Genomic DNA, 12123 nt, shown 5'->3' with positions numbered 1-12123 from the left:
CAGCACCTGCCACACATGGTACCCTTCACAGCACCTGCCACACATGGTACCCTTCATGGCACTTGCTGGTGGATATGTCCACAGAGGAGTCTTCTTCCATGTCACTCCTCCTTTGTTTCTCTTAGAATTGATCTTGGTTGCTTAGCTATAAGAATTCAATTATGCTTTCCATAATTAGTGACTGGAATTTAAAACAGGAAAAATAGATACTGGTCAATGAAAAAAAAAAAGGTTCTGCTGTTTAGATAGACATTAAATGCCCCCTCCCAGGCCAATGTAGTAAAGCCTTAGTGTCTTTTTGGCACTACTGGGAGGTGGTAGAGCCTAGTGCAGTGGTCCTTAACCTTCCTAATGCTGTGGCCCTTTAATACAGTTCTTCATGTTGTGGTGACCCCCCAACTATAAAATTATTTTCATTGCTACTTATAACCATAATTTTGCTGCTGTTATGAATCATAATGTAAATATCAATATTTATCAATATTTTCTGATGGTCTTAGGGGTCACAACCCACAGGCTGAGAAAGAACTACTGGCCTAGTGGGGGATTCTTGGGTCATGGGGAATGTGTTCTAAAGGGTCTTTCCTCTTCCTCTTTATTTTATTTTTCTTCAATCTGGTCACCGGGACATAAACAGGCTTCCTCTTCCACATGCTGTCTTGCAACAGTCACCAGCTAGTCATGGACTGAACCCTCCAATACTGTAAGCCAAAATAAATGTTCCTTCTTTCAAAGCTGCTTGTCTCTTTGACGATCCTCCATGGAAGGTCCACCCTCCCTGGGGAGCACAAGAGGAATGGGATGGGGGATTACTAGGGAGCAGGGGAGGATGGGAAAGAGAGGGAACTGGGATCGATTGTTTCTAATTTATTTTTTTTTTTAAGCTGCTTGTCTCTGGTATTTTGTTACACAGTAATAGAAAACTGAGTAACACAGTCTTGCTTCTCAAGATAAATTTTACAAATAAAATTGACAAACGCAAAGGAAAAAAAAAGCAGACATAAAACATGAATTTCAGAAATAAAACCAGGGACATCACCATAGACTCTGAAGTCACAAGATGGATAAAAGTAATATTACCAACAACTTTACACTTACAAATCTTAATACCTTGGAATAAGTGAACCCATTTCTGAGCAGCCATAAACAATCCAAACTCAAACAAGAGGAAAACAGATTGAAATTCTATAATTAAAGTAACTGGATATGTGATATAAAGGTTCCTAAAAAAGATTTCTCTAGTCTCAAATAATTCTACTATAAATCTACCAAATATTTAAGGAAACATTTAAGAAATTTAAATTTATGGCTAAGGAGAATTAAGAAAGCTGGATAATATCTCCCAAAGACCCCTTCACAATTCACCTTACAAAGACCTACCCTGAAATCAAAGTCACATGAGATAGCATATGAACTACCAGTAAATATAGCCCATGAATCCAGATGCAAAACTAAGCAAATGGAGCTCAGTGATGCCTAAAGTAAGTGGCATACCACATGAGAGTGTGTATTAGGGCAAACATGGAGGACAGAATAGAGCCAAACACCACCGTGCACTCCACAGATAAACACAATGATTTATCAATTAAAAGCAAAACTTTCAGATCAGATTATATAAAGAAAATCCATGAGCAGGTGACAGTTATTCCAGACAGGGCTGGCTCCATACCAAGAAAGTCAATGTAACTCTCTGAATCACAGCAAGTGAGTGCCAAGGCAACTTCACAGAATGTTCTTCCCACATCAAAACTCCTCCACACTGGCAGAAATAGTCCAGGCTCCATCCAGATCTACTGCCTGCCCTGCTCCATCCTAGCCCCTAGCATAGGGTCAAGACAATCACACGTGGCTTTGGTCCGTCCGGGGCTTTCACACATGTGAATAGAACCAGGTGTCTGGAACTGAGCTCCACCAAGGAACACACCAGACCCGCGTGGAGTAGAAAGAGCCTTTCTCACTGTCAGCTTGCTTTGTGAATCCAGAGAAGTAGAGACAGCACCCATGGGGAACTAAAGAGGTGGGGAAGCCACCCCACACATGGGAGCTCATGCCATTCTCAGTCCAGGCTGAGGGCGGGGCACTGCAGCCACATGTGGAACCTGACCCAGGCTTTATGTGCCAAGAGCCCTTTGGTGCCTGCCTGTTAGGAGAATGAAGTCGTTCGAGGCTCACACAGGCTCTATGGTGAGTTTCAAACAAGCCTGGCCTTCTTAAAATGACCCTGTCTCCAAAAGCCAATGAGAGAGAGTGGGGATAAGGAAAGGGGGAGGAAGGAAGGAAAGGGAAGAAAGCAGGGAGGGAGACAAGAAAGGGCGAGTCTTCCCAAGGCCTGTGACTAGCCTCAATTCTGCTCTTTTTGATAGTAAAGTTTCCCTAGAGTTTCAAAGCAAACTCAGAAAACCCAAATCCGGGTCGAAACACCCAAAAATGTAAACTCAAGTTCAACAGGCTCTGTATGAAGTCATTTAACTCCTGCTTGGACAGAGGCTGAGAATATAGCAGGCAGATTGGCAGCAGGAGGGCGGGGCTCTGGAGAGGTCTTCTCCAACCTTTGCTGATTACAGCGGCTGAAGAGAAACCAGGCCAAAGGCAGCATAGACCTTCCCGTGAAGATGTACAATAGTCAGGCATCCTTATGCCAACTCCTGGCGGGTACAGCATCAGACACACTTCTATGGGAGAGGGGTTCTGCCGCTGGCACAGTTACTGTGGGAAGAATTTCTCTAGAGTCATCTTGAGGTGAACCACAGCCTCCACAGCCTGTCACTCAGCTTTGGAAACTTTGGAAAGGAAGGGGTCCATGTAGACACACAGAAGCCCATGCCAACAACTGCTTCGGCAGAAAGCCAGTACCAGGGTACCCTGCTCAAGGTCCTGGGAGAAGAGTTGAAGGGCTGCTGTGAAGTTGATATGGTAAAAGGAAGCACCCTCCTGGATTCTACCCCACGCTCTCCACATCCCTTCTGCCTCCCTGAGCATGGGTTAGGGTTAGAGCCCCTACAGGCTGGAGACACACCTGCAAAACTCCTAAAAGTCTCCAGATCACCTTTGTTTGAGCACAAGTCACAAAAGGTAAGACTTTGGGTTCCAGTCACACTTCCCTAACCTTCCCATGTGTTTTTCTGGGGGCTGGGGGAAGGCAGACAGCACAAGCCAGTGGGAGCTTGCAAGGCAGTGAACTCAGCAGCATCCCCTCCAGTTTGCTTTCCTCCAACAGTACAAGAAGACATCAGTGCTGCTCAGATCTTCCAGTCTACAATCAGTTCCACTATGTGGTCAAGCACAGACAATTTTTGTCCTACACGGGTCTCTACGCTCTTTCCAAAGTTGGTTCACAACTTTCAGAGTAAACTAAGCAAGACTTACTTTTAAAGAAATTCTTTACTCTGAATTAAAAAATAAAAATTTAAAATTAGCCAAGCAGTGGTGGCACACACCTTTAATCCCAGCACTTGGGAAGCAGAGGCAGGTGGATCTCTGTGAGTTTAAGACCAGCCTGGTCTACACAGCTAGCTCCTGGACAGCCAGGGCTACACAGAGAAACCCTGTATTGAAAAACAAATCAAACAAAAACCCTAAAAACCTAACAGGTAAAAAGTTGAAATTGCTACAACACCACTTCTTACCTTACTATAGTACTAAATTTTTCTTGAGTCTACGGTTGCTGTTCTATTTTAAATAGACCTCGTAGAAGGTATTTTAAATGCAGGATTCCTTTAAGATATCCTGACACTGGTTGAATTCTAAAATATTTTTCAAGGAGTATGGGATCCCAGCACGCATGTTGCAGGTGTAGAGTGGGAGGCCAACTTAAACACTGAGTCACAGCACAGAGTGCACCTACTGCACGGGTAAGTAGTGTCACATGGTGACTCTAACAGGGAGAGTCACATATACCATGCACACCTGCTGAAGTCTGGAGGAAATACTGGAAGGAAATATAACACCCACAGCTGGCTTCCTGCTTCCCATCCTGTGCACTCTGCAACAAGCTGTGGTGCTACATCCAGTGTGGGTGGTCGAAGGCAAGCACTGTCCTCCTGAGAACCAGGCAGTCCTTTACACATTTTACTGTGACCTGCATGGACGTGGCTGCTGTATGTATGATCCATGAAGACAAGCCTATGACTAACAAGTTTAGTATTTATCATGGCTTCCCTCTGTTCTTGAAATAAGCTGTGTTCTTCAAGGGAGTACAAGTTTACACTGTACAAAAAGAACACTTCCTCATGCTGAAAAATTTTGACGCTGTCTGTGGGGAAATGCAACATGTCACACACAGGTAATTTTATACAAAGGGCAGGAAAGGTTTTCAATTGTGTCTTGCTATCAAATAATGACTTAGAGAGAAAGATCTCTCAGACAGGGAACTGCTATGTTGTATTCTGTTTCCAAACAGAAAGCCCTGGGTCTCCAGAAGAGAGCAAGGAGACCTGAGCGTCCTCTAACGTTGACAGACCAAGAAAGTAACTCCTTCCCCACTCAACCATGGAGGCAAGGGAGGAAGGAGGGGAAGAAGAGGAAAGGGGGCGGGAGGGAGGGAAAAGGGACACGGGGAAGAAGGAGGATGGGACGGAGGCCAGGAGGAACAGGAGAGGAAAGAGGGCACAAACCTCCACCAGTCTCCAGGCCTCGCTGATGATGGCATACTGCAGGCGGTTCAGGACGAAGCCATCCATCTCCTTCAGAAGCCTCACTGGGGACTGTCCAATCCTCCGCATCAAGGCATAGGTTCTGTCCATTGTGGCTGGAGCTGTCTCTGGGTGAGGGACTAGCTCAACCAGTGGGACATAATATGGTGGATTGACCTTGTGAGAGGGAGAGAAGAATAAGAGGATTAAGGCCATGGCTGACAGTGGGGTGTTGCTCTGGCCTTCTGCACCTCACCTATGTCCAGCGGCAAGTGGTGTGCGAGCAACTTTGGAAAGCCTCCTGGCTTCCACATCCCCAGAAGACTTGAGAAAGGGCTGCATGCATGGGGGCACGGGGTGGGGGTGGGGTAAATGCTCATAGAATTGTATCATTTTGTTTTTGAAAAGAGCACACAGGGTGCACCTTGCCATCCTTGTTACATTTGTGGAGAACCCCAAGCCCTCTTGCCTCCCAGAACAATTCTATACTAGCAATTGACATAGCTTTACCCATCCCCACTGTCCAGAGCTGCCTCCCCATCCTAGCCTGCTTGGGCATGGCCATTATCTGCCTGTGTTAAGAACATGTGAAGGACAGCCAGCTGTGATGGTTCATGTTTGTAACCCCAAAGCCTGGGAGGTGGCAGCAGAGGACAGGTAGACACTAACTTCATCTGTGTAATCTGTGTAGTGAGTTCTAAACCAGCCTGGGCTAGAGTAACCTGTCTCAAATACCCCATAGACAGACTGTCCCAAAGCTTGGTGCTTCCCTGGTCCCTCCTTGTGCACCTCAACCACTCTGGCAATCTAATGTCCTATTCTGTTCTGGAAATCTCAGGCAACACAGCACCTCTGCAGCCTCAAACCTCAGTGTGACTAGATAGGAAGGCAGGAAGGCCCCCATCCAAGGACGGGACCCAGTGGAGATGCTGGTGTGGCCCTCAGCTCTTGGGCCTCAGCCCAAGGCTAAGGCAAGAGAGTCTAGAGCTTGACTTGGACTATATGGCCAGACACTGAAACTAAGAGGGCGCTCAATGGTACAGTCCTTGCCTAACACAGGAGGAAGCATGGTGTCAGTGACAGCTGACACTTTATCCAATTCCAGGAAGAGACACCTGCAGCTGGCCAGGAACCTGGGTCCATCCCAGAATCTGTGGCCTCCTTCTAGGCAACCTGAGCTACAGAACAGAGCACCGAGAGGCCCCATTAGCGCCACCAGACACCTTGATCCCATAACAAACCAGGAAGGAAGATGAAGGGAACATTTTTAAAAGAGAGGCCAAAATAGGTCCAATGCTCTGTCACTTTGGTGGACTGCTGACACTGCAGTGGAAACAGAGACTGCCTCTGTGCCCACCCCCTCACCAGTCTCTGTAAAGTGCGCCCTACACACACCAACCCTGGCTTCTTCCTTACAAGAAGGAAAGAGATAGGAAAGACCTTAACAGGGAAGGTGGGTGCATGAACACCCTTTCCTCTCTTGGGGCTTCATGTAGCAGATCTTCCGCAGCCTCTGAAGGAACCCAGGAAGCCCATACTGAAGCCCACCCGGCATGCTGACAGCACGCACCCATTGCTCAGTACCTTCCACTCACCCTGGAACAGAGATGACCAGAAATTCTGCCCTGCCCCTGCAAAAACCATGCCTGAGAGAACACAGGGCTGTCCTAACTTGCTGGCTACAGGTTCCCTGTGTGGAGGTGGAGGCCACAACCTATTGCAATAGTAAATATCCAGTGTGCCAGGGCCCTGCAAGGGCATGACCAGGCCGCCTTCCTGACATCAGATTTCCTGTCCAGGCAAAGATCCCAGAGGACTCTAGGGCTAAGGATGTGAGCTCAGCCACTCTGGTCTGGCCTGTGGGACCGGGAGAAAATGCAGATTCTCAGACTGGGAATGACTCTTGAATATATAGGATGGTCCATATGACTCAAGATAGTCTGCCTACTCCCCTGGATGACTTAGAACAACAGAATCCAATGATGTCTAACTTTGGTGATCTGACTTGCTTTAGTTAACATTGGTTTGGGCTAAAATATACCTCATAAAAATAAAAGATTGTGTGTGTGTGTGTGTGTGTGTGTGTGTGTACACATGTATACTCTCACTGTGTCCTACTAGGACTGAGGCCTAGGCCCCTGTGCTAGTTGAGCAACGCTCTAACCACTAAGTAGAACAATTTGGGATGACTTTTGATTTTGGTTTTTGTTGTTGTTTTGCTTTGGTTTATCTGTTTGTTTTTGAAAACTCCATAGCCTCCTGCCCCAGTGCCCCTAGTCCTGGGATTATAGGAGTGGACCACCACACCTGATTTTAGAGATATTTAAAATTATGCTTTAATTTATGTATTTATCTATTATTCTTTATTTTTGTTTTTGATAATTTTATTTTTTGAAATTAAATATAATTACACCATTTCTCCCTTCCCTTTTCTCCCTCCAACCCCTTCTGTGTATTTTCAAATCCATAGCCTCATTTTCTTTGTTGTTTTACATATACTCCTAAATACAACATCCTCAGTCCATATAATGTTATTTGTATGTGTATTATTATTTCAGTGCTGACCACCTAGTATTGGATAACCATTTCTCCCTCTCTCAGCATTCCTTAGTTGCCTGTAGATCTTTGTCTGGGGTTGAGGTCCCATGAGATTCCTCCTTCCATGTTAGTATGTCTATGGGTGCCATCCTTGTTCAGTTCATGTTTAGGTCTTGTAAGACTTCATGGGTGTAGCTTCTCAGACATTTCTAGGAAACACAATGCCATAGCAGACTTCCTGCCTCTCTGGCTACCTTCTTCCATGATGACCCCAGAGCTTTAGGTGCAGAGGTTGTGCTAGAGATGTATTCGTTGGAACTAGGTTCCACATGATCTCTTGTTCTCTGCATTTTGATTGGCTATGGTTTTCTGCAATAGTCTCTGTCTGTTGCAAAGAAACATCTACATGATGAGGGTTAAGTCTCCAGTACCAGGCATGATCATTGAGCAGGTCTCAAGTCCAATTAGACAGCTACTGGTTACTGCGAAGGTATGAGTGCCACCATTACACCCTTAGAATTACTGTGCCATGCTAATCATTGTTGCAGTTCACAGGCATCAGAGCTGGGTAGGACTGGTGGTTGCTTCCCTCCTGTAGAGGCTTGTGTGACATCCTCTACACCATGAAAGCTAGTCCTCAGAAAGGAGGCTTTGGGTCAGATCTAGCTTGTGTTCTCCAGGTCCTGTGTCTAAAACCACTGTGTCTTCAGTAATTATTTATCTCATGTTTGAGTGACGGTCTCATAAATCCTGGCAGGCCTCAAACACACCATGCCACCGAGGACCCCCAGCTCCTAAGAGCCCTCTGCCTCCATCTCCTGAAGGCTCATGTTTACAGGCATTTGCCACCCCACCCAGTTTCATACATTGCTGGAGGACTGAATTCAGGGCTCATGCACACTAGGAAAGTCATCTACAACTAGACTTGCCTTATGCTGTTTGTCTTTGCCTAATCAAGGTGGAAACGTATTTTTGAGAACATGCAGGTGATTTCTGAAGTCTTTGATTTAAGTAGTGTTCCTTTTTTGACCAACTTAAAAACAAAAATACTGATTAGAAATTGGTTGCTTTCTTACAAGCAAATGCTTTCCACTGCAGTAGTCGGTGGCTATTTTCAGAGAGATTTTGTGGCATCACAGAGAAAAGACAACTTCATGGCCTTGATGCCTGGGTACTTTCAGTTACCATCCCTCTTGCCTCTAATGTCACTTGCATGTTTTGTAACTGAATTAGCTATTTCTATCCTATGGTCTTTTGGTTCTATGGCAGTAATTCTAATGATCATTCATCATTCTTTCCATGGTATTTCACAAAACAGCAAAACTTGGAGTCTGGGTTGCCCGAGTCTTGACATTGAGTGTCTTAGTGACCCCTTTTCTTCACCCTGACCACTCTGGCTGCTCCTCTTTGAAGAAGACCTTCTGTGCTCCCCACTCCAGCCCTGGCTCCTCAGGCTTCAGCCATGGCCCTGTGCACTGTATGGTGAGGCCATCACTCTCCCAAAGCAACATTTCAAGGCTGTATGCTGCTGCTCTGCACCTAACCTCACACAGTACTTCAAAGTGGTACTCATCAGCCTCTAGCACACTGCTGGTGGGACTCCCCCACCCCCAAAGGTTCTGGGTATCTAAAATGTTTTAAGCTCTGACACTACTTTTAAAAAAAAAAAATCTAAATTTCAGGGATTTTCAGATTTGGGGGAGGGGTTGGATTAAGAGTGTTTATTTGGTAAAGATTATGTAAGCATTTCAAAACTCAAATTCTGAAATCCTCTTAGTCCCGAGCATTGTGGTTAAAGGATACTGCTGTGGTTGGGTATGAGACGCTCTGTGGAGCTAGACAGATGGCTCAGCAGTTAAGAGCACTCTATTCTCTTCCAGAGGACTCAGGTCCTATTCCCAGCACCCACATGGTAGCTCACAGCTGTCTGTAAGTCCAGTTCTGGGGGATCTGATGTCCTCTTCTGGCCTCTGACATACCTGAAGGCAAATCGCCCAAACACAAACTAAAAATAAATCTTTATTAAAAAAAAAAGGTTGTGTATATACACATGCATACGCACGTGCGCATACACACACTATCTCATGTGTTTGAACATTTGGGTCCCAGCTGGTGATGTTGTTCTGGAAGGTTGAAGAACCTTTAGAGAAATGGTCACTGAGTAAGGGCCTTAAGGGTTACTGATGACCCTGCCCCCTGCCTTTTCTTTGCTTCTCTCCACCATGCTTTCTCTGCCATCATAGTCCCCAAACCAAGAGCTAAAATAAATGTCCCCTCCCTTAACTTCCTGCCAGATATTTGGCCACATCCACAAGAACAGCAACTAACACAGGCACCTTGTCTGTACTCTCTAATCTTCCAACCTCCTCCTGACCCCCCCCCAAAGTGTGTGAACTCTCCCAGTGACGCCATCATGACCCCACTCCTGCTTGCTCCTGCCCTGCAGCCTTTGCTTATTTATGCAATCCCTCAGCTTCCAGCAGTTCCCATCAACCCAGCCAGGCTGGCCCTGCTCCTCCGCATAGCTTTTGGCTGGTAATGACACAGTATGCCATCATATTTATCCTGGCTGGAACTAAGGTAGCTTTCCCACCCAAACAGGCTGTCCTGGTTCTTCATGGCCATACTAAATTCATGGTCAGGACTCCAAAATCATTCACTCAGTGATATATAAACACCATGCTTGTTCCTGCCCTCACAAAACATTAACCTCAGAAAGATTCACCGAGCCCTCCCTCGCCTGCTAATTGGAGCCTGTGGCCCAGTGGACACAAGGTGTTCCTGGTGAGGAAAATGTGCTCAGTTGATTACAGTGAATGGGGAAAGGGAGAGCTACAGGGAAAAGGGGCTTCAACTCAGATGTCCTGAATCAAAATTTCGGCTGTGACACCCAGAATCTACATTTTAACAGCTCTGATTCTACTGTGAATGACCTTCAGTAAATGACACAAGGCAAATGACATGTCTGCAAACTCCTGTGTGACATGTACATTTTAAAATCATGTGTGTGCTCACATGTTCCTGTGTGTGTGGATCCACTTGTACTATGGCCACACTCTTTGGTGAGCGGACAACCTTTGGTATCAGACCTGACCTTCTGCCTTGTTTGAGACAAGGTCTCTGTTGCTTGCAGCTGCATACACAGGGCTAGCTAGCCTTAAAGGTTCCCTCATTCTCCTGTCTCTACTTCCATTCTCCCTATAGAACTTCTGAGATCACAGATGCACACACAACTATTCTCTGTTTACATGGGTTCTCAGAATTCAAACCAAGGCCCACATGCTTACACAGTACACACTTTATCCACTCAGCCAGCCCCCCCACCATCTTACATGGACTTCTTTTTAATCTCTTCTTTTTTCTTATTTTTTAAATTTAAATTAGAAGCAATCTAATTTTATATATCAATCCCAGTTCCCTCCCCCTCCCATGCTCCCCACTGACCCCCCATCTCCCTACATGAACACTTTAAATGCAGCACTTCTACTCTGATAATGGGATTGCCAACATAGCAGCTTATTCCACATGGTGAGTGCCCTGAGGGGTAAAGCATTAACTACTGTTTGTTTTATGCCATGACACCTTAGATGCACAGATAAAATTCCAAAGAATTTTGGATCATATTGCTTTATTTAAATGATGATGTTGCACAATCCCAAATGTATGCAAAACCACCAAATTGTATAATGTTGGCCAACAGTATGGTATATGGATGACACCTCAATAAAGTAGTTCAAGGTACTTGCAGATCCACTGCTATTTATTGCCCCTTAAAAAAGAATGAGAAATACAATCAAGTGCCCAGGCTTACCACACTCCCAGGGGCTGCAGTGGACCTTGGTACTTGACTAATGTGTGAGAGGACCTGGGTTTGATCCCCAGCACCATCAAAAACAACAGTGTACTCACGGGATGAGCCACCACACACTGCTTCACATGTGCCAAGCCTGTGAACAGCCAGGAAGGTAGCAGACAAGAGCTGGAGCTGCTTAAAATGACTCTGTCGTCCACGATGCGATCCAGCTGAGCAAATACCTTCTTCTTCAGTTCCAGGCTCTCTGGGACACATTCCTGAAAGGGACACATTTGGATGACTACTTATGGCCAAGACAACAGTCAAGCTGTGTTTGCTTTTGTCCCTAAAATGAACTCATCTAGAAACAACAGATCTGGCGACCCATAACCCCAGCACAGGTCACCTTAAAAAAAAAAAAAATTGTTGAGGCTTTTTTCCTGGCCTTCCTCACTGTAGAAGGGTATAAAAGAGTTTTCTGCCTTTCCTGCAAGCAGATCACAGGACCCTCTGCAGGAAGTAGCCTGATACACAGAGAGGGGAAAGGGAGACACACATGGCAAGCCTACCCAGAAGGCCTTGCTCACTCCTTAGGTGAGAATCCCTTTGTCCATTCTTCATCCTACCAGCTGTAAAACCATGAGGTTTCTTGGATCCTCCCTCCTGATTAGTCTTGTGCCACATAAAACTTTATTAAATCAATGTGTGTATTCTTACTGGTCTCTATTTTGCTAATGGAACCTCAGCTACAGACCTTGTCCGAGATGAGAAAAGATCACCCAGTCTTCCCCACAGAATACCCCGGGAGTTTAAGAGCAGAAGGACCACTGAGAGGATGGAAACACTCCTGGCTCACTCACTTGCTCCACTGCTGGTTTTAGACAGGTCTGAACACTCTCATCCTAAGAGGCCTGGGCTGGGGGTCAGCTCTGTGAGAAGGCACTTGCCTAGCATCTAGAGGCAGCTCTGCCTCCATTTCTCAGAACCAAGGTCACAGGGAACCCACCCACTGAAAATTCTCATGATGAGAAAGCCCATCAGGAAGATGGATCCTACAACAGAGCTCACAGGAGCCCTCCAGCAGACCCCTAAAACCTGAGTACTTTCACCACCACATACTTGCCCTATCTGCCCCAACCATCACATCCAGGATCTTCAAGG

The 12123-nt window shown here is 45.9% G+C and overlaps 1 protein-coding gene across 2 annotated transcripts in view; it reads right to left on the bottom strand.

Moving 5' to 3' along the window:
• Cryl1 (crystallin lambda 1) overlaps window positions 1–12123 on the bottom strand; it is a 97663-nt gene that overhangs the window by 21033 nt on the left and 64507 nt on the right. For both annotated transcript variants that reach the window (XM_051195617.1, XM_051195618.1), the window contains 2 exons: window positions 11079–11240; window positions 4614–4808 (listed from right to left, as the gene is read on the bottom strand). In XM_051195617.1, coding sequence (XP_051051574.1) covers window positions 4614–4808; window positions 11079–11240 — 357 coding nt within the window. The remainder of the gene's footprint in view (window positions 1–4613; window positions 4809–11078; window positions 11241–12123) is intronic.

The sequence above is a fragment of the Phodopus roborovskii genome, unplaced genomic scaffold (genome assembly GCF_943737965.1).
Source record: "Phodopus roborovskii unplaced genomic scaffold, PHOROB, whole genome shotgun sequence".
NCBI lineage: Eukaryota > Metazoa > Chordata > Mammalia > Rodentia > Cricetidae > Phodopus > Phodopus roborovskii.
The sequence above is the reverse complement of the archived record's forward strand: the minus strand, read 5'-3'. Positions and strand labels throughout refer to the sequence as shown.